General features: G+C 50.1%; 1 protein-coding gene across 2 annotated transcripts in view; it reads right to left on the bottom strand.

Moving 5' to 3' along the window:
* Window positions 1-20,210, bottom strand: part of SORCS3 (sortilin related VPS10 domain containing receptor 3) — a 498,174-nt gene extending 477,964 nt beyond the window's left edge. Inside the window, exon 1 of one of the 2 annotated variants that reach the window (XM_006135388.4) lies at window positions 19,234-20,210. In XM_006135388.4, coding sequence (XP_006135450.3) covers window positions 19,234-19,989 — 756 coding nt within the window. In that variant the 5' untranslated portion in view covers window positions 19,990-20,210. Of the gene's footprint in view, window positions 1-427; window positions 501-19,233 lie in introns of those variants that run through there. The other variant, XM_075935518.2, reaches the window with a different exon arrangement.
* Between the last annotated feature and the right edge of the window lie 5,050 nt (window positions 20,211-25,260).

Here is a 25,260-nt window from a genome sequence, read left to right on the forward strand (position 1 = left end):
AAGCCATTAATAAATAAAAATGCAATTCACCATATTCAATTTGTTGTTTAAAGGCTAAATATTTCATCAGAAATAATTCATTTTAAATAACCACGGAGGACTCCTCTTTCCCCCTCCCACCTCCAAAAAAATCCCCACTCCTGCATTTTGCCCATGCAGGAGATTAAATTACACTTCAAGTGTTGCATCGCAAATTGAGTTCTCACTGTAATGTTTATGGAGCAGCTCCTAGACCACGAGTCCCTACAGACTGACCGGGTAGCTGCTGGCTGGCTAGGGACATGCAAAACTTTGTTATGCTGCATAGGCAAGACCTGGGAAAGATTAGGAATGTTGGATCTGAGAGAACAGAGCACAGCATTGCCTGTTTGCCACAGAAGGAGGAGAAAGAAAAAGGAGCATAGTACAAGAGCTAGCATGAACTTACAGAGTGTTTTTCCATCAGGCAGTAACCAGCCCTCCAGGTTAAGGTGCCTCTTGGGAACAGTTCTGCTTTCTTCTTACCCTGAGAAGCCTCCTTTTCCCTGACTTCTGGGAGCCTTTTATTGGGCCCAAATGCTCATTGGATTAGCTGCCAAAGAGCCACTTAGACAGTTAATTACTTGCAAGTGGGCCAGGATGTCCTCATTCTCCTTAAAGTAGCCCCTCATGTGTAGACTGAGCCTTGCCCCCCTTTTATTGGCCAAACCATGACACCCCCATCTTCCAGATAGCAAAACTCAGGCAGAGGATGGGTTAAGTGGCTTGTTCTAGGTCACCCAGCAAGCTATTCACCAAGACAAGAATAGAGCCAAGGTTTCCTGTATCCCTGCCCAGTACACTATCCACTAGGCCACACTGCCTACTGTGTAGTTACTATATGCACCATGTGCAGTGATCCAGTGCCTGGGAAAGACAATGCCACTCCCTTCAAAGGACCTTCCAACCCCATCTTACCAAGGTGACTTACTCTGGTCAACAGTTTTCACTGCCACTTATTTTTGGGTGAAAAATGGCTGTGAGCTACATACAAATATGGACATTATATGTAGTTTTCATTAAAATTTTCCAATGTCAGGGTGAAAATCTAATTATTTTCACATTTTTGCCAAAATCATCCGTGTTCCACTTTAAAAGTTCTGTTTTCAGACCCTGAATATTTCTACTGAAACAAAAATGATCTGAAAACCATGTTTGAAAACCCACGTACATTTCAATCTTTCAGGCTGGTATTTCATCAAAACTGAAACATTGTCCAAGTTTTCTGCAGAAAAAAAAAAACCCTACAACCCGAATGGATGATTTTGGACTAGGGCTAGTTCTTCTTAAGCACATGCCTAATGGTAAGTGTATGAACAGACCCACTGATGTCAATGAGAACTGTTGTACTTAACACGAAGCTAAGAATGGGGGTAGGGATAGCACAGCAGTTTGAATGTTGACCTGCTAAACCCAGGGTTATGAGTTAATCCTTGAGGGGGGCCATTTAAGGATCTCAAGCAAATCTGTCAGAGATGGTTCTTGCTATAAGGGCAGAGGACTGGATTCAAGGTCCCTTCCAACTCTAGGGGTACGTCTAAACTACATGCCTCTGTCGACGGAGGCATGTAGATTAGCCAGATCGGCAGAGGGAAATGAAGCCGCGATTATTTTAATCGCGGCTTCATTTAAATGTAAATGGCTGCCCCGCTCTGCCGATCAGCTGTTTGTCGGCAGATCGGGGCAGTCTGGACGCGCCGCGCCGACAAAGAAGCCTTTCTTGATCGGCACAGGTAAACCTGGTTTCACGAGGCATACCTGTGCCGATCAAGAAAGGCTTCTTTGTCGGCGCGGCGCGTCCAGACTGCCCCGATCTGCCGACAAACAGCTGATCGGCAGAGCAGGGCAGCCATTTACATTTAAATGAAAGCCGCGATTATTTTAATCGCGGCTTCATTTCCCTCTGCCGATCTGGCTAATCTACATGCCTCCGTCGACGGAGGCATGTAGTTTAGACACACCCTAGGAGATAGGCATAGCTCCATATATTATGCATGATCTTGCTAATTTGGGGCCTGCCTCAGACCTTACCTACATACTCCTTTTTCCCCATAGAGCTCAGTGCCCTGATAAAGATTTTTCCATTATTGTAGCTCCGCCGCCTGGAGGAATGATTCCTGATTTCCCTGGCGTCAGTGAGGTGACAACCAAGCTCCTGAATCTGAGCTTCACCAGATGTGGTTGTGTCTAGGCCAGTTTGGTAGGACAACACTGAGAAGATAGAATAGGTGCTGCGGTTTCATAAAAGAACGAATTCCAGATAATTGGCAGGGGAAGACACTAGTGTTTCAGAGCAATTGTCCCCCATGTACGGAACAGGGAAAGGGCTGTACAGAAATCCTGTGACAGCTCTTCTCCCATCCCCTGCTCCAAGAACTCCGCCTTTAGCAATGGTTCGTGCAGATGTCATGTGTTAGTTACCAGCCCTAGACTAAGGCCAACGTGATGGATGATTTTTAAAGGGACGATTTGCTGCAGTAAGCTGCCAGCTTTTCTTAGAACCCCGGGCATCATACTCCCATTTCCCTGTTAGACACCTTGTGAGCTAAGGCGCCGTCCACGAGAACACTGCTCTGCAAAGCGATTCTTGCCGGCAGGCCCTTGGACGGCGTTGGGAGCAGACAGAAACGCTGCCTCTTTCCATGCAGAGCGCTGACCTACCGGATGACTTTGAGGCAGCTTTGCAACCGTTCGGTTTTGCTTTAATGAAGGAACAGTTTTGACACAACCCACTAGGAACAGATGTCTGGACAGGCTGCCCCTTTGTTGCCAAACCCAGCAGACCCAAACCATGGCGCATCGAGAGCCGGATGGTCACCAGCAGGCTGTTTGCGCTTGTTTGCAGCAAAGCACAAGCCCTGGGCAGGGGGAGGGGAGTTGCAGAGCACAGTCGCAATTTATCAATGGGATAAAACTCACTTACTAAACACAGTTCAATGTGCATAAGCTGCTTGCCTGATCTAACATAGCCATGTCCACAGCTGTCACTGGGCTGCTATTCTATTGTGAATGAGGGTCCACATGACGATTTCCTTATTTTATGCTCCGCACTATGAAAAAAGCAAACTCAGGAGCACGCGTAGAGGAGGCAGGAACTTCCGAAGTTTAATGCCCGCTCTGACAATCATTGGCTGGGTGGCTCAAAGCAGCTAGCTCAGGCCTCCGTTCTGCAATGCATTTATTTCCCCTAATAAAGCACGTGCTTCAGTGAAGTGCTTAAGTCCCATTAAAGCCAATGAACTAAAAAGTGGCCTTAAATGCTTGGATGAATCAGTGCTTAAACCTATTTGCACTTCAGTTTCTTGCAGGTAACATGGGAGCAATACCCACTTACATTATAACTATGTGTACTAGGCATGTGAATGGGTAAGCGGTTTACTCGTTAGCCAGTAAGCATCACCCTTAACTGTTACTGGGAGCAGTCCCCAGTCTGTGGCCAAGCACGAGAGGAGGGCTGCTTTGACTGCCCCCGTTTAATCAGTTAACTGGTAAAACGAAACACGTAACCAGTAAATCGGAGTTCTCCATCCCTAATGCGTAGAGCATAAGCCGCTATGCAATATGATTTTGTGTTGTACAGTACCCGTACTACACTTTCCTCTAGATTTCTGTAATATTGCAAAAATGACATGGGCCATCCAGGTACCAGCTCATGTCAGGGCCCCAGGCCTCAGTGAACACTAACAAATGCATCCATAGAAGCCAGCCTGGCTCCCTATGACCAAATGCTGGATGCCAGACGAAGGTGTTGTCTCCTGCCCGAAAGGAAGGACTATTGAATCCAAATTGGCCATCATGGAACAGAGACTTTGGCTTTGTCCGCCCTGGCACTTTTGTGGTTAAAAGTTGTGCATCGCTTATGGGTGTGAAACACACACACACACACACACACACACACACACACACACACACGAATGACAAAAGTTTTAACGATGAGAAGCAATTGGGGAAAGTGCTTCGGCAGTAGGCACAATGAAGCCACCTCCCCTTCTTGGAGGTGGTTGATTTATCACCCTTTCTCCGTGACGAGGAATTGCTCTGCTATTTACCTCCCAATGGCCTGGTTGCAGCAGCACAGCCTTGCCATTGTAAGGTGCGTAGCGCAGACGTAGCCTGTGTCGGTTGCTCTCCCTACCAACACGAGAAGAAGTTTCATGCAGAAGGCGTATCGTAAGAACACCTACACTGGGTCAGACCAAAGGTCCATCTAGTTCAGGGTCCTGTCTTCCAACACTGACCAATGCCAGGTACCGCCAGAGGGAAAGAACAGAACAGGGAATCAAGCGATCCATCCCCTGTCATCCATCCCCAGCTTCTGACAAACAGAGGCTAGAAACGCCAGCCCAGCCTGGCTAATAGCCATTGATGGACCCGTCTCTTCTGTTTGGACGCTAGGGAGATGACAATAAAAATCCCTAGCCAGAAGGATTTCGAGTATCATGATGTTTGGACTCTCAGGGTACGTCTTCACTGCAACGCTATTTCGGGATACCAGAGTAGCCCGAAATAGCTATCCCACATCTTCACAGCAAGCCCGATATTTCAGGCTTGCTATTCCGTTGCCACTGTAAGTCTCATTCCACAAGGAGTAAGGGACGTTTAGGAATAGCGCTTTATTTCGAAATTTGGCGCTGTGTAGACAGAGGCTGTGTCTAGACTACATGGCTCCGACGACAGAGCCATGTAGATTAGGATTATAGGCAAAGGCAAATGAAGCCGCGATTTAAATGATCGCGGCTTCATTTAAATTTACATGGCTGCCGCGCTGAGCCGACAAACAGCTGATCAGCTGTTTGTCGGCTCAGCGCGCTAGTCTGGACGCTCCCCTGCTGACATCAAAGCCCTTTGTCAGCAGCCCCGTTATTCCTCGTGGGATGAGGTTTACCGGGGCTGCCGACAAAGGGCTTTGATGTCGGCAGGGGAGCGTCCAGACTAGCGCGCTGAGCCAACAAACAGCTGATCAGCTGTTTGTCGGCTCAGCGCAGCAGCCATTTAAATGTAAATGAAGCCGCAATCATTTAAATCACGGCTTCATTTGCCTTTGCCAAAACAACAAATCTACATGGCTCCGTCGACGGAGCCATATAGTTTAGACGTACCCAGAGCCAAATGACGTAATAAGCTATTTTGAAATACACTCAAAATAAGCTACACAGCTTGCATAGCTCAAATTGCGTAGCTTCTTATGAGCTCTGGGTACAGTGTAGACGCCCCCTAAAGAGGCAAAAATCCCTACATCACAGCAGGCATTTCCAGGACTAGCCAGGGTTAAGCCTAATCAACACACGGAGCTGGGATGTTTCAGCAGCTCTGTCACCATCTGAAACCTAAGACTGCAACTCATTTGTGTGTACATTTGTGTGGTCTTCGGTGGGAGCCCTAAGGTGCAAACTGACCGGTGAGGGCACATTTTTTAAAGTTTTGGGCATTTGAGGGGTGGGGCTGCGAGGAAGAGGAGAGCAGAATATAAACCATCCTTCTCCCATTTTACGTTGAACCCAATGCAGATGCGGTCTGCTACGGCACATCTACCCAGCAAGGTGAAACTCGAAATACGCTAGTTGTGTCACATCGAAATAGCTTCTTTCGACTTTTGGTGCTGAGATTTCGAGATAGAGCACTCTTCCCCTACTGCCCTTACTCCTCAGACAATGAGGGTTACAGGAGTCGGAATGAGAAGCCCGTTCTTTTGAATGTATTTCGAAATAACAGGCTCGCCATGTAGATGCACATTACATGATTTCGGAATAGCTGACGTTATTCTGAAATAACACTGCTGTGTAGACATAGCTCTAGTCTATGGAACCTGGCCATGAAATGAGCCGGTCTAGTTTCAGTGTCCAAGGCCCAACAGTAAAATGAAAAACGCGACTAGCATGAGCCGTGCAAAATAAAGGAGGTTTTATAAAAGTGATCCTTCTTGAATCATAGAATCATAGAATCATAGGACTGGAAGGGACCTCGAGAGGTCATCGAGTCCAGCCCCCCGCCCTCAAGGCAGGACCAAGCTCCATCTACACCATCCCTGACAGATGTCTATCTAACCTGTTCTTAAATATCTCCAGAGAGGGAGATTCCACCACCTACAGTGCTATAAAAGTGATCCTTCTTGAAGGCCTAGCCAGAAGGATTTCAAGTATCATGATGTTTGGACTCTCAGGGTACGTCTACATGGCAATGCTATTTTGGGATACCAGAGTAGCCCGAAATAGCTATCCCGCATCTTCACAGCAAGCCCGATATTCCGTTGTCCCTGTAAGTCTCATTCCACAAGGAGTAAGGGACGTTTAGGAATAGCGCTTTATTTCGAAATCTGGCGCTGTGTAGACAGAGCCAAATGACGTATTAATGGCAAGGAGGTAGATTTATTTCGATCACCTTTGGTGAGTCGTGAGGACGCCACTTACATGTGAATTGGGACCCAGTGGAACAAAGCCCTTATAAGTGACACTGGATTCTGGCCTGTGAGTCCCAGCCTGACAGCATCACTTTAAAGGGAGAGGCAGACGTGCTGGCATCCATTTCTGCTCTCTCCAGCTCATGGCAGGATCGATTACTTAACCAGCGGTCTAAAGCTTTAGTTAATCCGGCAGGAATTTATGCAGCCTGGCAGGGAGGTGACCCGTTCATTTCCATGGACCTAAATAAATAGAATCGAGTTCTCCCGACAATAGCAGCGTGCTCATCTCTGGCTGGGAGCTCTCGGGACGGACCCTGCCCTAGACTCCAGCCCTGCAAACCCCACACAGTCACATCCCTCCTTGGGATTCAACTCCAGGGGCTCACACAATGGATGTGAATTGCTACCTGGAAACAAGGAGCGTTAGACTCCCGGGGGGTCACTGCCTCTGATGTAGGGCTGGGGTTTGTTTTCTAATTTCTCTGGAAAGACGCATTCATCATCCCTTCCCCACTCCTGGCAGGAGGTGGCAAAGCCCAAGGGAAATGAACCAGCACGAGTCCAGCGCAAGTATCACCCTAGTGGGAGAAGGTTTAAATCAACCATTTACGTGAAATCTCTGTGGGCTTCCTCACGGCCACCACTGCCCTTCAGAGAATTCGCAGCCCACAATCTAGGGCCCACCAAGGAGAAAGAGCAAACTTGACTGGCATCCTGCCCAGTGGAGACTCAGCTACACCCCCGTGTCAGAGAATCAGCAAATACCAAAGGGGAAGGATCCCCGTCATCTGATCCCAACAGCGCTCTCTGGTCTTTGGTCCATGAAGGGGTGGGATCGGGGGAGGCTTCAAACTCTGCCCGTGAACAAGAATCGCCATGGTTACCTGCTGATTGTTCTTGGCACAGCCGGCGCTCAGTGTAGGCACACAGAGGCCTTGCTTAGGGCTACACGCCGCTCAAGGGGATGCGGGGGGGGGGGCTATTTGCTTTTTATTATAAGGGGGACAGAAGTATTCCTGTTAGGGCCCCAATCGGAATCCAGCATCAGCATTTGTCGGGGGCTGAAAAAGCCAGAGCAACAGCTCCATTATGCTTGGGGTGGGGCCAGTCCGTTAGCCAGATGGTGGGGAGGGGGCAGAGCCACCCTCACCCCCAGCGCCCCCTTTCAGACCACAGGCACTCAGAAGGGGCAGGCTACAAGGGAGCAGGTAAGCTCCCCTCTGGGATCCACGCTAGCCCCTTCTCAAATGTCCAAGAAACAAGGAAATTCTTCCCATTGTTGCCCCAGCCAAGTTCCCGCTTAGCTGCGTGGCAGGGCCTTGGGGCCACAGTGGGGAGAGGTGTCTCCCCGCAAACCCCAGGGGAGGGGCGTCTACACAAGCCAACTGCTATTTCGAAATGAATTCGAACTAGCGGAGGGCTTCTTTCGAAATTGGTTCACCTCATTCCACGAGGAATAGCGCCAATTTCGAAACTGCTATTTCGAAATAAGCGCTGTGTAGACACTTATTTTGAAATAGGGAGCCTCCAGCCCTTCCCAAGGTGCCCTGCTGGCCACCCAGGCAACAGGGTAACTTCTGACCTGATGCTCTGCCAGAACTAGTTCCAGCTGGCCTTAAATGTGAGTCAGAGTCCAATTAGTGTGGACACGCTGTTTCGAAATAGCAAAAAGCTCTTCCGAAACGCATTTTGTGTGTAGCCGCGTTATTTCGAAATAAGCTATTTTGAAATCACTCTTTCAAAATTAGCTATTTCGAAATGACGCGGCAGTGCAGGCATACCCTTCCATCAGACAGCTCGGTTTTATTGTTTAGTTCAGTATTTTCTATCCCTGCCAGCCCTGGCCTGGCCGCTAAGACCAACCAAGGCAGCAGTTCAGAGGGACCTCGCCCCGCCCCCGACAGAGGGATGTTTTATGCCTTTAAACCTTCATCTGTGCATTCAAGGGAGCCCTCAGAATCCCCTCAGGCTTTCGTTGTTGCTGGAGCTTCCCGAGTGGCCAGGTACATCCGCCCCGTGCCTTTTCCCTGAGGAGGCGAGGTGGCCCAAGGCCTCCACCGGTCCAGGAGTCCGGCAATAGCAGGGCAACAGTCGGTGTCTTCACCCCCGGGCCAGCCGGAGAGAGCAACATTACTGGCCTGGATGAAAGACAATGCGGTGAGGTGCTCCCGCCGGCCTGGCTTCCCTCTGCAGTTTGAGGAATATGTGACCAGTGGGGGAGCCCATTCCGGCCCTTGCCCCGCCCGGCCTACCCTGGCAGGGGCACCTAAGGCCTGTGCGGCTCCGTGCCACAGTGACGGGCGCAATGAAAGGCAGCAGGGGACGGTTCCGGCAGCAGGAGCCTCTCCCCACTCTAAGCGCCTCTCTCCAGGCTGGCCAAGGCTCCAGCAGCAGGGCAGCAAGGGGACGCTGCCCTGCTAATGCTACCAGCCTGGGTGGGGGATTCACTGCTTGGGTACCTAGCGCAGGGGGGTTCAAACGACGGGTCGGGGCCCAGGACTGGGGGGTGGAATGTCGGGCGCTGGGTCTTGGTGCTGCAGGGGGATCAGGTGAGCAGTGGGGGGGGGGGGCTAAGGCAGCTCCCTGCTTGTCCTGGCACCGCAAACTGGGCTGCACCCCAGAAGTGGCCGCCAGCAGGCCCCGCTCCTAGGTGGGGGGAGAGCGCACAGGGCTCCACGCACCACCCCTGCCCCGAGCAATCGCTCCGCACTCCCATTGGCTGGGAACCGGCTGGCGGCTGCTTCTGGGGAGCAGCATGGCCTGCGGTGCCAGGAGAGGCAGGAAGCTGCCTTAGCCCCCTGCTGCATTGCTGAATGGGAGCCGCTCAAGATAAGCCCCTAGTGCCCCAGACCTACCCCCCCCCCAAAGCTGGAGTCCCTTCCTACAGCCCAACTCCCATCCTCAGACCAACCCCAGAGCCCACACTCCAGTCAAATTATGCTGAGTCGCGGGATCAATCATTTTCTTCAACTGGGTCATGAGAAAAAAAGTTTGAACGCCGCTGCCCTAGAGAGCTGTGGCAGGTACGAACCTGATGTGTTTTGACTCCACTTGCCCCGGCAGTGCCTCGCCCTCTACGCTGCTATTTCTACCCAGCCAGGGGGATGTGCAGCGCCTGTCCTCTACCTGCCACCATCGGCTCAGCCCTGCCCTCAGGGAGGAGAGAGGGAGCACAACACTGCAGACAGGAGACAGGCGGGTGTGATGAATGCATCTCGGCCAGCACACCGGGGATGGAACCAGAATCCTGCAGAGCAAAAGATCCCTGAGTCCCAACCTCGGGGCTGTAACAGACTCTGATCCTTTGAGAACCAGGCACCGAGGCAGATCTTTAACACTCGCCCATCCCTGTGTCACAGTGGTCCAGACAAGGGACTAGAAAGGAAGAATGGGAAGTCAGGGCTGATGCTGAAGGGAAAAGGAACTGGTCTGCAGTGACTCTTTGCAAAGCTGCAAGGGTGAAGAGCAAGAGTCTTTCTGCCTGCTGGGAAGAGACAAGGGGGTACGTTCCAAGGAGCCAGGGGAGTATATGGGCCAGAGGGTCCTCAGTGGGTTGACAGCAGGCGGAGGAGGGTTACGGGCTGGCAGAGGAAACGAGGAAGAGCTGACTTTCCTACCCCAGCCTAGGACTAGACTATTGGCCTCCAGCGCTCGAAGAGTTAACTGCCTCCCCTTTCCAATCCAGTCCCCAGCTGCTGGGGAACTCCTAGAGATTTTGCAGGCGGAGGATTCAGGATGGAGGGAAGGATTTGGGGCAGTGGGAGTAGATGAGCTTCCCGAGCCACCCAGATCCTATCTTCAGGGGCAGGCAGTAATGACAGAGAAACCAAAGGGGAGAAGACAGCAGGCGCATCCACAGACTGGATCTGCAGCGGGAGCAGAAAGCCGTGTGTGCACAGACCTCCCCCCTCACTGAGCAAAGGAAATCTCTTTGGGCTGGAATTGCACCGAGCCAAAGGCGCCCTGTGAATTTCCAGGATGAATATTTTAGCAACATCCATTTTCCAGAACGTCTTTTCCAGCCCCCTGCGTCCCCCTCCCCATTCTTGCAGCACTGCGCTGTGTTTTATGAAATGTCCACGCTCCCTCTAGTGTCAGGCGCCACACAGGCGATGCGTTTTCAGTCTGCAGAACCCGAGAGCTCTAATTTCCAAAGCGTTTGCCCTGAGGTTCCGTGGGGTCACGTTAGAGCTAATTAAAAGCGAGGCTATTCTGGGCAAGGAGGCCCCATGATGCTTTTCAGAGCCGCCTGGCTGCTGTTTCCGTTTCGGGAGCTGGGATAAAGGAGGAAACAGCCACAATAATGTTTGGATGTTACTGCCTGGGACTTTGTTCCAGTTCATTTCAGTGGGAGAAGTATTACCTCCTGCCCATTTCGGAATAAAAACATACAATGTTGCAATCCTTTCACTTCGGCCTTTCTTGATTTACCTTTGTATTCCTGGAGTTTGATGGCCTATAAAATGGGGAATTTCCCCTAACTGGTGTGTGAATTATTCATCGTAGTGACAGTGCCCTTTTTGAAACCTTGTTACAAACATTAGCCAATTAATTCATCCTCACGTTATCCCTGAATGTACCATTTTCCAAGTGGGAAACTGAAGCAGAGAAAAAAGGCTTGGATTTTTAAAAGAACCTAAGGGAGTTAGGATTTGGGTACTTATGTCCTGGAATACACTTGGAAAACCCCAGATTCAAAGTCAGAGCCTGCATTAGATCCCAGCTGTACTGGTTCTCTGATCAAAACAATATAATTTCATTATTCCCTGGAAGACTAGTGCATGAAGGTAAAGTGTGGTGCAGAAGAACCATGAAGTGAAAAGGGACTATGAACTAAACATGGAACTGACCAAACTCATTTCACCATCCAAGCTGAAAAAGTAAACAATCTGATAAAGTCACTACAACTACAGGAGTACAGGGCCCGGCTGTAAGAATGGCAAGGGGTATTTTAAAATCACAATGTTGCAGCCACATCCTCTGTGGACAGGTTCTCTGCATCTGTTTGGTTTTCCAAGACTAAAGCCATACAGCAAAACAAAATCTAACTACTTTTCCTTACAATCATCTCTCAAAGGCATCCAATTGTTGATCTGTGGCAGCAGCGGGGAACCAGTGTCGGATGATGCTGAGACAGCTGTCGGTTTGGGACCCTGCATGGCACTCTTGGAAAGTCATAGTGTGCTCAAGTGGGGTGGGGGCATATTGGAAGAGAGAATCCAGGCAGGGCAGAGGGGTCGAAGGGGAGAATACCATGCACCCGTACAATGCTGCAGGGCAGCTGATTACCTGATGAGGGAGGGAGTTGGGCACACACAACTCTGGAGGGATGGGGGCGCAAGTAATAACATAGGGCTACATTCCTGCCTCTCAAGCAAAGCTCAAGTTAAAGGGAAGCGCTGTGTTTGGAGGTCATCAGAATCTTTCCCTAGGACACCTTTACAAATGACTGAAGCTACTACATCCTCTTGCATTCAACCCCCCCTGCCCTGTTGCAATCCAGTGGGTCCAGAAAGTTCACAAACCCACTGGCCCAACCTCCATTTCCTCTGCCCATCTAGGAACCACTGCAGAGAAAGCCATGCAGAAAGCTACACGGCATGCAGGAGCTGGATAGCCTCCAGTGATCCTCATGGGTCCCTCCCTCGCCTTCAGCTCCTGTGCTGTGAAATATCCCAGGCCAAATCCTCAGCCAGTATAAATCAGACCCGCTCTAGTGACTTCAGCGGAGCTACATCTGCCCCACTGTGGATTTTCTATGGCTGCGGGATTTGACCCACAATGCTTTTCATCTCACACATCGCTACCAATTAACTGGTCCTAACAGCCCAGGGCAGACCACACGTGAAACCTCAAACCCAAACCAGATTCATTTCCAACCTGACCAGAGCCCTACCAGCCCCTACAATTTGGATACAAAACCAGAACTGGCCCAGTATCGGTTTGAGATCCTTATGAGCCTTCTTGGCATCTTGCCATCCTCATACTAGACTCCACACTCCAGCTTGACCTCAAAGGCAAAGCTAATTTGGATCTGTCTCTCAGTGCCACCTCCCTTCACAACATGCACCTGAATCAGAGCAGAAAGGATTTCTAGCCCCCTGCCCCATTTTACAGAGGAGTCATAAAGAGCTTACATGACCTGATCCTGTAGTCCTTGTTACCAGTACATCTCTTACTGGCTGCCAAATTGGGTCCCATGTAATTTTCCCAAAGTCACACATTAAGCGAGTGAAGCCAAGATAAGAACTCTGGACTCTTTAGCTCCTTGTGCTGCATTCTAACCATTCGACTTCAACACTCCCTAGATGTTACCACTGTATTATTAGCCAAAATCGTCACCTCTTCATCCAGTTATAATCCTGGTCACTTGATCAGATGTATTTCCATGATACCTAGAATACAAGACATACCTCTGTCTCTGCTTCACCTGAACTCATCTGAACTCCCCTACCTATCCTCCATTTTCTATCCAACTGAAACAAACTTCCAAGTCATCTTTTATTGCAGGCAGATGACTCTTCTCATTAAACACACAGTTGGTTCTGTCCGCATTTAAATCACTACAAAATCTTGAGTGTAAATCATTGTCATAAGTGTAATCATTGACCTTACTGGGTCAGACCAAAGGTCCGTCTAGCCCAGTATCCTGTTTTCTGGCAGAGGCTAATGCCAGATGCCCCTGCAAGATGCCCCAAAGGGCGTGAACAGAACAGGGAATCATCAAGCGATCCCTCCCCTGTCATCCATTTCTAGCCTCTGACAAGCAGAGTCTAGGGACACCATTCATCCTGGCTAATAAGTATTGATGGATTTATTCTCCATGAATTTATCTAGTTATTTTTTGAACCCTGTTAAAGTCCTGGTCTTTATAGCATCCTCTGGCGAGGAGTTCCATAGGTTGGCTGTGAGCTGCATGAAGAAATACACCCCCATCCTGCATTCTTTGTGCATTGAAAACTTTTGGACTACACTGTGAAACTGACAGCAACCAGAAAATTGAAAACGACCAAGTCACTTTTCAACCCTGGTCTACAATAGCTGTTGTGGCCTCTGATTGTAACTAGGGTGTGAGGAAAGACCATCTACAGTCTTGAACAGGTTCCGATGCGGCACAGGAATGCAGCAGCAAGCCCCTTAAAGTTTCTTTCCCTGAGATATTAATCCAATTTTTCAGTGAAACCAGCCTGGAGATAAGTAATTGGAAGGAAGTATCCACCGGCTCTTTTTGCATGCCCTCCTGACACAACACAAACCTCAAAAACAATTACAGCATGTCAGCTTTCCATTTTTATTTCTCCACCCCCGCCCCCTTTGAAATATTAATTAAAAACTTTTTTTCCTGGCAAAGTCCCAGGAAATGATTTTAGTGCCAGCCTTCACTACTAGGCATAGTAGAGAAGGGAAATGCATTAAGATATTGTGACACAGAAGCTAATTCAAGTGGTGAGGCGACTACTGTCCATAGCCAAAAACCATCTGAAAAAAACAATTTGGTTAGCACAGCGATTGAAATATCTCCCAAGAGCAATACAATTAATCTGATCACACTGCCACGATCTTGCGCATTGGAAGGAAACGTTTTAGAATGCAACCCAAGTGGAGCACTCCAGCAGTAATGCATTCTTGACAGCCAACGCCTGCACTTCCTGACTAATCCTTAGAATCCTTTTTCAGCACAGAGCTATCCATTTGGAATTATAAATATTGCCCTTTCCTGTTTTCCCCACTACATACTGCATTGTTAGGCACCTTCATTAAAAGCCCCCTGGCACATATTACAGCCATCGGGCTCTCCCTGCTTGTAATTCACCACTGGGAAGGTGAGCAATATCCCGATGACAAACAATTTGTATGTTAGCATCTTGGCAAGCTCATCAGATTATTGCCAAAGGCATTTGTTAGAGTCACTCCTGAGTATGAGCTGACAGCAAAGCAAGTTCTTAGACCGCTTGTCATTTGCTGGGGTCATTTGTCAGTCCATTGGGTGGGAGGCGTCATTTGCACAAGGAGAGGGAAAGAATTCTGCTGCTGCTGGGTATCCACATGATCGACAGGGGTCTGCTCTCTCCCTACCTCCTGGTTTATGTGTGGAACTCACATCTACACCAGCCAGAGCAGATAAAGCATGAAAAGGATTTCTGGATCATTGTCATGGGGCTAGGCCCTAAGACCAAAAGGGCCATAGAGAAGTCCTCCAGGAGGTTAGAGTGGCTAGGAGGAAACTAGCCAATCAGGGGCCAGAGGGGACTATATAAGAGGAACTGTCAGATTAACTGCAACTCAGACTTGGAAGGGAGAAGGTCTGGGTTGCTGGTTGACAGAACCAAGGACAGCTCAGAGTGGGGAGCTGTTTAGGACTGTCTCCAGAAGGAGCAGTCCTGGAAGCACCACTCTCTTACTGAGTGGGGAAACAGATTGAGAGACTGGACTGGACTCTATTCAGAGAGACTCTCTACAGAGGGCATTGGGATGGGCCCTTGATAGACATTTATCTCAGAAGGGGTTTGTGTTTCACATGAGGCTGCGTGACTCGGTCGGAAGGCTGAGTAGCCACAAGGCTTTTAAAACTGAGGCAGCGCAGGAATCTACACTTGGACAAATGGGGGTGCTTGTGTGAGGTGAGTGCCGACCCCCATTACAATCATTCACTCCAATCGCCCGCAGTAGTTCCTGCTACAGCAGCTCCCAAGATCACGGCCTGCTCCTGGTAAGCAAAGCTTTATTTTGTGCTATAGTGTGAAGTTAGGGTCTCTCCCTAATCTCTCTGTGGATACATGATATTTGTAATGTTTTCTGAAAATAAACAATACTTTAAACGATTACGTTTCAAATTCTTCTGTTTGTGAAGAAACCCCCTTCTGAACTCAAACCGGGGAGGTGCAGTCTGGGTCAGGCTGCAAACAGAATGAAACAGTAACTGCCACATTCATCTCAAAGTAGGTGTTAACTCTGAACCCTCCTGGTGGTTCAGAGTTGAAACAACTGTTTCAAGTGTGACCATTTTCAGGAGTGACGTCCAGTAAGCCTTGTTTTATCCATTGCGGCTGATTGGATTCATCTGAAAGGCTCTTTCACAGAAGTAAGGTGGCAAGATATAAGGGTTCAAATCAGCAAACTTTCTGTGGAATAGTTTAATTCCTCAGCATAGAACTCCAGGAGAGGAAAAATCCATCCGACAAAGTGATTTCCAAAGGTTGGAGGAAGTTTGGGAGTGAGGGGGAACTGTCTAGAGCCTTGAAAACACTCAGGCAGATGGGGGATAGTTAAATAGAAGGTATGCTTTCCCCAACAGATTTTAGCAAGATTTCTCCCTGGTTTCTTAAAGCCTTTCCAGTGGGCCTTTTGTTCTGCCCTATAGCAGCACTATTCGTCAATCTACCAGTAGAAATGTCTGTCTTCTGTCCAATGTAAAATCCTCCCTTTTTCAAATTCAGTCCCTTATGTCACACCAACCCCCTCTTAATGGATGTGCAGAGAGAGTTTGCAAACCCCTCAGGCATCAGTAATATTTTGTACTTCCACAGCAATTGCCATCAGAGGATCTCTGTGTTTTATAAACAGACATAAATTCTACTCCTCTGTGGCATGACCTTGATTCCACAGGGAAGACGAGGTGACAGGTTTTAAACAAATAAAAGGAAGTTCTTCTTCACACAGCACACAGTCAACCTGTGGAACTCCTTGCCTGAGGAGGTTGTGAAGGCTAGGACTATCAAAGAGTTTAGAAGAGAACTAGATAAATTCATGAAGGTCAAGTCCATTAATGCCTATTAGCCAGGATGGGTAAGGAATAGTGTCCCTGGCCTCTGTTTGTCTGAGCGTGGAGATGGATGGCAGGAGAGAGAAGGCTTGATCATTACCTGTTTGGTTCACTCCCTCTGGGGCACCTGGCATTGCCCACTGTCGACAGACAGGATCCTGGGTTGGATGGACCTTAGGTCTGACCCAGTATGGCCGGTCTTACAAGAGATGTTAATAGCCTTGCCTAAGGTCACAGGAGACAAGAGCAGAACCCAGATCTCCTGCTCCCCGCCCTTTGTTTCTATCTCAAGACCACCAGGAAGCCAAAGTTTGACTCTTGGGAATGTGACGTTTTTCAGTGACACTGAAATTCTCTTTTCTTTTTTAAAAAGGGGAAGCAGCTTATCAAAATCCCGAGTAACACTATGCATTGAATTTGCAGGTCTCTCCTTTGAGAAAGGGCTTGAGGTTAATGTATATTCCTAACGAACATCCGGATCTTGTGGTTCCCAATATTTTCTTTTGTCTCTGAAAATCAGTTGGGTTGTAAGAAGCTCCTTCCACAAGTGTTCGCTTTGAAATATGTTGTTTCACTAAACAGTTTAAAAAAAATCAAAACACTCTCCCAGGCAAGAGAGCTCAGACTTTAGATCAATGTCAAGGAGAGCAAGAAGGGGAAAGGTATAGTCTGCTTCCCTACTCATTACTTTGGTAGACTGAGAACTGACTCATATACATATGCCCTCTTCACTGCCCAAGACTTCCAGCACAATGACGGGACATGAGTTAATATCCTCCAAGTATTTCCAATTTCCTTTCCTGGGGCCCTACTCCTATGGCCAGTTGTGAAAATATGTGATTCAAGTTTTAGATTAGGCAGCAATGCAGTCTGGCTGGTCAGAGATATCATAACCCTTAGCCCTAATCTCAGCTAAACTACTGTTTCATTGTGTGAGCTTGGACAAATTGTTTGACCTCCTTGTACCAGATTCAACCCAACTGGAAAATTGGGTAGAAGCAAGACTGCAGGGCAGTATCAGGCATTCCATCTGCCTGTCCCTGGTAATATACGAAAGCACCTCCATCCAGCGTCAAGTTCAAGCATTTAATTTTGCCTATAGACTCACACAATGCACTGCCTTAAAAAAAGCAACAATGATTAATGACAAGCTATTGTGTGCATTCCCGAAAAGGGACAATACAGAAAACTAAGTGGTAAGTAACAAACCTCACATCTGACAAATCATGGATGGGTAATACTATTATTTACTAGTGCACTTCCTTGTCATTTCCACGAGCACCTGTCAGTTCTTCACTACAGTAAATACAGCCCCAGAAGTAGTGAAAAGGTCTCCATGCCCATAGTCATGACAGAGGCAAGACCTTAGTGAAAAGCCCTGAGCCATCTGACAGTTTGTAATTGATTAGCCTTATCAGTGATGTGAAGTTAAAACAATAAATAAAGCTACGTATTTAAATGACACATTTCAACAAAAGGGAGATCTAAGCAAAGAAGATTTTAAAAATCCCTTTCTGAAATGCACCTTGCAAAAACACCTTTATTTCCAAAATGCCTGAGAAGGCATCCCCTGTTCTAGGTTAATACGACATACAAATAACTATTAGAAACCCAAATGAAAACAAGAAACAGTGCTGCCAGACTGATTTTTTCCCCCCACTCCATTCCTTCACGCATTTTTACAGAAGCCTATGGATAATGCAGTGCTAAAACAGACCATGGGCAGCTTCCAAAGAATGTTTGTTATTGTGGAATTCATGTCTAGCAAACACAGCTCCCTTCAAAAACTGGATAAATCTAGGTACCCCCTAGCTAGCTGTCTGCATTATTAGATGAGAACAAATAAATAACAGTGAACTAAAACTTCCATTGGGGAAAGCATAGAGAGATGGCTGAATTGTACACCATGCAGCTATGATACATAAGAGACGCCGGCCCCAGATGATCATTCAACTCCGGATATAAGGATCTGGACATTCCACTTTATACTTCTAATTGCGTTTTGCACATTTGCAACATAGGCGAACCAAGAACCGGGGTATTTGCAAGGCAGGGACTAGCCGTCATCATCCAAATAATGGAACCATTGTCAACCTGTAAAAAGGTTTCCTGGATCCTTTACACTATGCCTGCTTTCCGGCTGTATGGCCCGGTGGAAACAGCATGTCTTATATCAGGTTAAAATACAATTGAAATTCCCTTATAGCTGTCCAGGGAGCATTGGAGAGCACGAAGCTAGCTCGGGCAGCGGTTGCTAACATAACAAAGCCCCTTTCATCGCGCCAGCCAGCCGGCAGACTTTGGGAGGCTGTTGCTTTTCAAGAGCGCCACCTTTTGGCGCACACCGTGCGCGGCGAGTTCCCAACACAAACTTTCTGGGGTGCCACGAGTAATTTTTAAATGGGGCATGTGTTGACTGGGGGGGGGGAGGCATTCTACGACCATTGATTTTTTTTTTAGTATTATTAGTGTGTTTCACCTCCTTTGCGCCTCTTTCACACCCATTCAGCGGCGTGTGGCTTTTTTTGCGGCGGAATGAACGAGGGTGCGCTGCTTTAACTCTACGTTAGAGGCTTTACAAAAACAACAACTGCACACCAGTCATTGTCCAGCACCAAGCCACGGAAACGGGTCAAGGTCTGTATTACATATAGAGAGAGAAACAACAGACGGGAATTCAATTGGATCAAGGCAGGGCAAGCCAAGCCAGGAGGAATCTCTCTGCTTCTCTCTCCCCTCCCCATGGAGAGGGGAGGGAAATTAGGTTCGAACAAATCCTCCAGTTTAACTTCAGAGCGAGCGCAGATTGCGCGTTCTTTCTGCCGACTAGGCGCGCACAGGCCGCAGCCGCGCACCGCTCCTCTGGATCTAGGGGGTTTGTTTTGGCTCCTTCGTTTTCCCCCCAGACCAAACTTTCCCTTTCCCCCGCCGGGCGTGCAAGAGGCAGCCGCGTTTCTAGACAAACTCCCTGGAAGGCGCTGGGTGCCTGGGCACAGACCAGCCCTGCCTGGGCGCGCACACCCCCCAGCCCAGCCCAGCCCGCAGTACTCACGCTGCTGTTGTGCCCCGACCAGTGCACCATGGCTTGGTTGTGGGCCGAGTCCCCGGCCAGGGCGAAGGTGGTGCTGCTTAACCGGAGCTCCTCGCCGCCTCGCAGCTTGGCCACTTTCCCTTCCTCTTTGGAGCCGTGAGCCCGAGTCACTTTCTGCCCTTCCGTCCAAGGGGCGCCCGCTCCGCCGAGCTCGGGGGCGAAAAGCTGGCGCCCCCCGCTGCTCCTCCTGGCCCTGGGCAGCCGGGGGTGGGAACCAGGCCCGTCGCTTTCCCTTTGGGCATCTCCCGGCGGCAGCCTCCGCTCCCGGCCAGCGGCGGTGGCTCCCCTGGCCGTGCCCAAGCGCTGCCCGGAGGGAGGCATCCCGTGCGCCTTCCCAGCCCAGCCGGCCCCCTTGGCCAAGCTGCCGGGCGCATCCCCAGCGCCCCTCGCCCCGTCCACCCAACCCAAGCCCCGGTCCTCTTCCAGCACCACAGCCAGCGCCGCCTCCTCTTCTTCCCCGTCCCATCCTCCGCCGGGCTTCTCCCGCAGGGCGGCTTCTTCGCCGGCGGCTCCCGCGTCCCGGCGCCTCGGCCAAGGCAGCAGCAATCCCCGCGGCGGCTCCTTCGCCCGGGAGGAGGAGGAGGAAGAGGAGGATGAAGACGAGCCGGATCCGCAGGTGATTTCGGCGCTAGCGAAGCCGCCAGCGACGAGCCAAAGCCATGTCCAGGCGAGCAGAGCGAGGCGGCAGGCTGCGGACCAGCCGGCCCCCCTCTCCATGCCGTGCCGGCGGAGTTGGGGAGTTTGGGGGGGCTCTTTGCAGGAGCGGGGAGGGGGCCGGGGGAGCAGGAGGACTGGGATGTGTGAAGGCTCCTCTTCGCCTTCTCAGCCGCGGAGACGGTGGCCAGGAGGGGGGGGAAAGCCCAACTCTCTGCCGGGGAGTTGGAGCCGCTCTTGGCTCTTGGTGGGTTTTTTTTTTTTTTTTTTTGAAAAAGTGCTTTTCAGTGAAACTGTTCACGTTCGAGGATTTGATCAAGTGAGCGGGTTACACCACGCGGGGGAGGAGCCGCTGCCGAGATGTAACTCGCCATTCGCCAACCACGCGGCGTTTCCACGGGCGGAGTTCGAGAAGGGTCGCCTGGCATTGCGCGTGACGTGTGTGTGTGTGTGTGTGTGTGTGTGTGTGTGTGTGTGAGAGAGAGAGAGGGGGGGAGGTCAAGAGACGTGTCTACTTAGATAGACTCACATATACCCAATTGTTACCGAAAACTCGCCCCGCAGATCTCCACAGACAGACAGACAGACAGACACAGGGACAGACAGAGCGAGCGGCTCTCTGTACCAGCACCAAACAACACCGCACTGGCATGATCGCCGGCTAGTTCTCTGGGCGTGAGCGTCTCTCCCCAACCATCCCCCGGACACACAACATAGTGAGGGAAAGATCACATACTTATTTCTTCGTAGAGAGACTCGCTGTGTGTGTGCGTGCGCGCACACACACACACACACACACACACACACACACACACACACACACACACACACACACACAGAGTCTTGTCAACCCACCTATGCAGAACTCCACAACAGAATCCCTAGAGGGCATAAAACAACAGATCTGTCGGGGGATCACCCCCGTGTTTCTTCAGCCCCACCCACCACCACCACCCGTGTGTGTGTGTGTGTGTGTGTGTGTGTGTGTCACAAAAAGCCATAGAAAAATCTAGCCAAGTATTTCTAACAGACGCTGGTGTGAGAAACAAACTTCCCTGCGCCTGCCCGGGGTAGCCTGCTATTTATCCTGATGTGTGTGCACCAAAATAGCTCTGTGTGGATACGGCGATCCCCTCCCCCCATATTTCTCTCTGAGGTGTGAGTGTGAGAGAGAGACGCGTCCTTCCGAGTGTGAATCAGCAGAGCTCTGGCGAGCTAACCCAGCGTCACTCCTGAGCCGCGAAGGTGGCCGGGCGGAGGGAGGGGGAACACCCCGGGTGGTATTTCCCAGGCGTGTGTCGGACAGGCGGGGGGGGGGGTAAATCCCGGCTTAGCCAGGAGCCCCGCTTTCAGGGGGCTGGGGTACGCGGCAGACTCCCAGGCCGGTGTTTCTGTCCTTACACCGGACAAGGCGCGAGTAACTGGGTCTGTAGGATCCCCCGCATCTCCCAGTTCGCTCTGGCGGCTCCCAGGCTACGCGTGGGAAGGGAAGGGGGGGGATGTCTCCGCTGCCCCCACGCACTGGCGGGTCACGACTGTCACATTCATTCCCCGGGAGGGACCCCAGGTCACTTAGGAGTAATTCAGGAAGGGGAGGGCAGGTCTGTCCACACGATCTACCCGGATTCCTCCCCTCCTGGGGCCAGGCATTAAAGCGCCTGCATGTGTCCACCCCTCTCCTTTGCAAACCTGGGCGAGAGTCCCCCCCCTCCCCACCCCTCCACTGGCTGCCTGCAGCCCCCAGCCGCCGCGGGCCCGTCCCATGGAGTGTGACAGCCGGAGGCAAACCGGAGTGGAAGGGGCTGAGAGGAGGCGGTAGGGAGGGTGAATCCGGGGAGAGAGGCGGCTCTGGGCAGCCCCAGCGGCTGCTGGGTTTTGCCCAACGGAAAGGGAGGGGGGGCTGAGAGGCAGCCTCCGCCTGCCGCCCCCCAGGAAAGGGAGGTGGAAGCCAGGGGCAGATCTGGAGTGCCCAGCTCACGGGGTCTCACTGCAGTGTAGACACGCGCTCAGGCTGTGGAGCGGCCGGAGGTTTGCGCCTTTGCTTTGTCATAGCTCGACTGCGGTGCAAACCCTGTTAAAATAGACACACACACACACACACACACACACACACACACACACACACGCTCCTAGCGGTCCCCTCACGGCTACCGCGGCGGGGGTCACACAGCGCCTCCTTCTGGACAGGCCAGCAACACGCCGCATCGGGGAGCCGGGAAGGGAAGGATTATCCCCCTATGTGTAGCCCCGGTCTCTCGCTGAATGCTTCCTGCATCGTGTGATCTGTGGAGGAAGGGGAAACCTGGCAAGTCTAATGAGGTGATTTCACTGTAGCCACCGGAGTGAAGAGGGAAACTCACCAGGGATGGCTGAAATTGACACTTGTATCCACTAGCTACCTTGCCTGTTAAGATTCTCTGCAGCCAGCCAGAGCACCTTGGAAACAACAACCCTCGCTCTTTTTTTTTTCTTGTAAACATAGTGACACAGTTATTTTAATTAATGTGGAATCCGAATAAGTGGGCGTGGGGGGAACGGGCGGTAGTAAGACAAATCCACTTCAAACCGTGTTATTTTTGGTTTGGATTCTATTAGGCTTCAAAGCCCTGTGCCAAAATGTTTAGGAGCTGACATTTCAGTTGCGTGGGAGCAGAGAGATCCCGAAGTGACAGATGCCTTAGATGGAACTGATACATAAACACACGCATGACGTTGTGTAACGTGGGATCACATCGCTATACATTTTCTACACACATACAAATGTGATAGCACGGGGAAAAAATGTTTCAGCAGGAGGGGAAGAAGCTCTTTACAAATTAATTGGTCGTTTCCAGATGCAATGGGGAGAAATATATCAGCAGCTGTTCCCTGTTCTCCACAGTCCCGATCCTCCCATTTCTGGTCGAAATTCAGTGTGTCACTCCAAACAGAAAAGGAAGAACACAGATACCCACCACCATCACAAAGGGAAATGGGGCTAATGGTCATAGAATCAGGATTGCCTCCTGATTTTACAAATTCCTGTGGGAGGACAATGGATGACTTCTTCCACTCTGCCTCCTAAGCTTTTTGCCCTATATTAGGAATCCTTGCCAAACGAAACATCTTCCTCCTGGAGATAATGAACTGAATATTTAGACAAGACTTTGATTTGATCATCATTTAAAATTGTTAGATAACGTAGGCTATGTCTTGACTGCAGGCTTCTTTTGGAAGAAGCTTTTCCAGAAGAGATCTCCTGAATAAACTTCTTTAAAAAGAGAGCGTCTACACAGCAAAAGCACAATGAAAAAGCAATGCGTTTTTTTCAAAAGATAGCGTCCACATTCATAAGGATGCTATCTCGCATTTAAATCTTGATTGCTGTGGATGGAGTGGCCACCAGGGCACCTCTGGTTTTTCCTGGAGGCTTCTTCTTTCGAAAAAAAACTCTTTTCCCCGTCCACACATGCTTTTTTCCAAAAGAGCTCTTTCAGAAAAAGGCTTCTTCCTCGTAGAAAGAGGCTTCCCATTGTCAGAAAACCCCCTGCATTCTTTCGACTTTCTGTTGCAAGAACACAATTGCAGTGTAGAAGTAAGTGTAGTTAGAGCTGTTTTTCTGGACAAAAGTTTGCAGTGTACACATACACGTAGTCTTGAAATCCATTCCCCATTCAAGTCATGGGCCCAGATCCTTAACAGGAATGGATCACTTGGGGGTTACCTGTTCTGTTCATTCCTTCTGAAGCACCTGGCATTGGCCACTGTCAGAAGACAGGGCATTGGACTAGATGGACCTTAGGTCTGACCCAGTATGGCAGTTCTTACGTTTTAATCTACAGGTATTTAGGCAGCTAATTCCCACTGAAACACATGGGGATGTGGGCCCAGATGTTTCTGCTCCCTGACTTGACAAACAGGAGGAAAAGATATTCAGCATCTGAAACAGACAGATGCTTCCGGCATAAACGCTCATGAAAAGGCATTTCCTCAAGCATCCAAGATATCTTCACTGCTTATGAATATTCTTGCACGTTAAAATGTTGGTTGTATGTGTGTTGTGAGACGAGTTAAAAGCGAAGGGAACATTATCAAGGCGAATCGGTGGCTTTCATTCAAATAAATATAATTTTTTGTTTTGCATATTCTCCCTGCTCTGTGGACCATTCTTCATTACCACTTTCGCCCCAGTGAGGTTAGTGAAACAGAAACCACCCCCTGGACACATAAGACTAGACTTTTAGAGCCTGATAACTAGCACTGGCCAGCGTAGGGTTCAAGAGAGCTCAGCTGCCATGTAGGCACCTAGTTAAGGGACAGATTGTCAAAAGAAAATCTGGGCAGCGGGGATGAGTAAATCACTCACACAGGGGCGCTCAGTCGGGGATCGTGTCACCTAAGTTCCCTGTAAGCCACACAGCTGCCTACTTAACACTGTGTAGGCACTCAAGGCACCAGCTTAATATGGGGAGGAGGCCGACCCACCCTCAATGTATCCCATGGACAGGGGAGGGATGGCCTGAGCCTGGCACCCCCTGATCCAAATGCAACCACGGCCTAAATGGCTTGGCCCTGGACACCCTCTTCTGTGAGCTGAGCAGTGTGGAAGCCGCCTGCCATGCCCAGAGAGGTCCAGCCACAGAACTCCCCTCCCATGACCTGGGTGTCTCGGATACCTCCTGCCGTGGCCCAGACCCCTCCCCCCCACCACACAGCAGGCGGCTTGGCCCTAACACCCCCCAACCGTAGCTCAGCCCTGGAGCCCTCCTCACACCCCCATTCTCCACCCTCTGGCCCAGGCCTCAGCTCCCTCCCACACTCAGAACCCTTTGGTGCCACCATCACCCCCCTGAATTCCATGTGTCCATTGATACGAAGATGATGGGTCACACGGCCCCTCTGTGTCACACATCACCTCCACACTGCTGCACATCACAAACTTCATTCCACTCAGGGGTGGGAAAACCAGAGGCAGCACTGCCTGTGAGGAGACAGAACCTCATTAAAATCATCTCTCTGTCAACTCCCTAATTGCTCGGCTCTGAAGAGCGGAATAACAGCTCCATTGTCCCTGTGTCTTTTGATTTAGTTTTGTGTGAACAAGGGTAGTGTGTGCGTGTAACATTGCCCTCTATTGGACGGATTGAGAACTGCTTAATTGTGTACTTGCCTTCTGCTAAAAAAGTTTCTCTGTTTGCTCAAGTGGCAGACCTTTGCTTCAGGAGCAAGCGTGTCTGCATTCTAACCTGGCTGCTGCTTTGAAGTCCTGACTGGCCGTAGTGCACAGCACAGCAAAAACGATGAAGTGCTTAGACAGCCATAGATTTGTCCTAATGTATTTCCAAGAATAGAATC

The sequence above is a fragment of the Pelodiscus sinensis genome, chromosome 8 (genome assembly GCF_052426305.1).
Source record: "Pelodiscus sinensis isolate ZL-2025 chromosome 8, ASM5242630v1, whole genome shotgun sequence".
In the NCBI taxonomy this organism is placed as follows: domain Eukaryota; kingdom Metazoa; phylum Chordata; order Testudines; family Trionychidae; genus Pelodiscus; species Pelodiscus sinensis.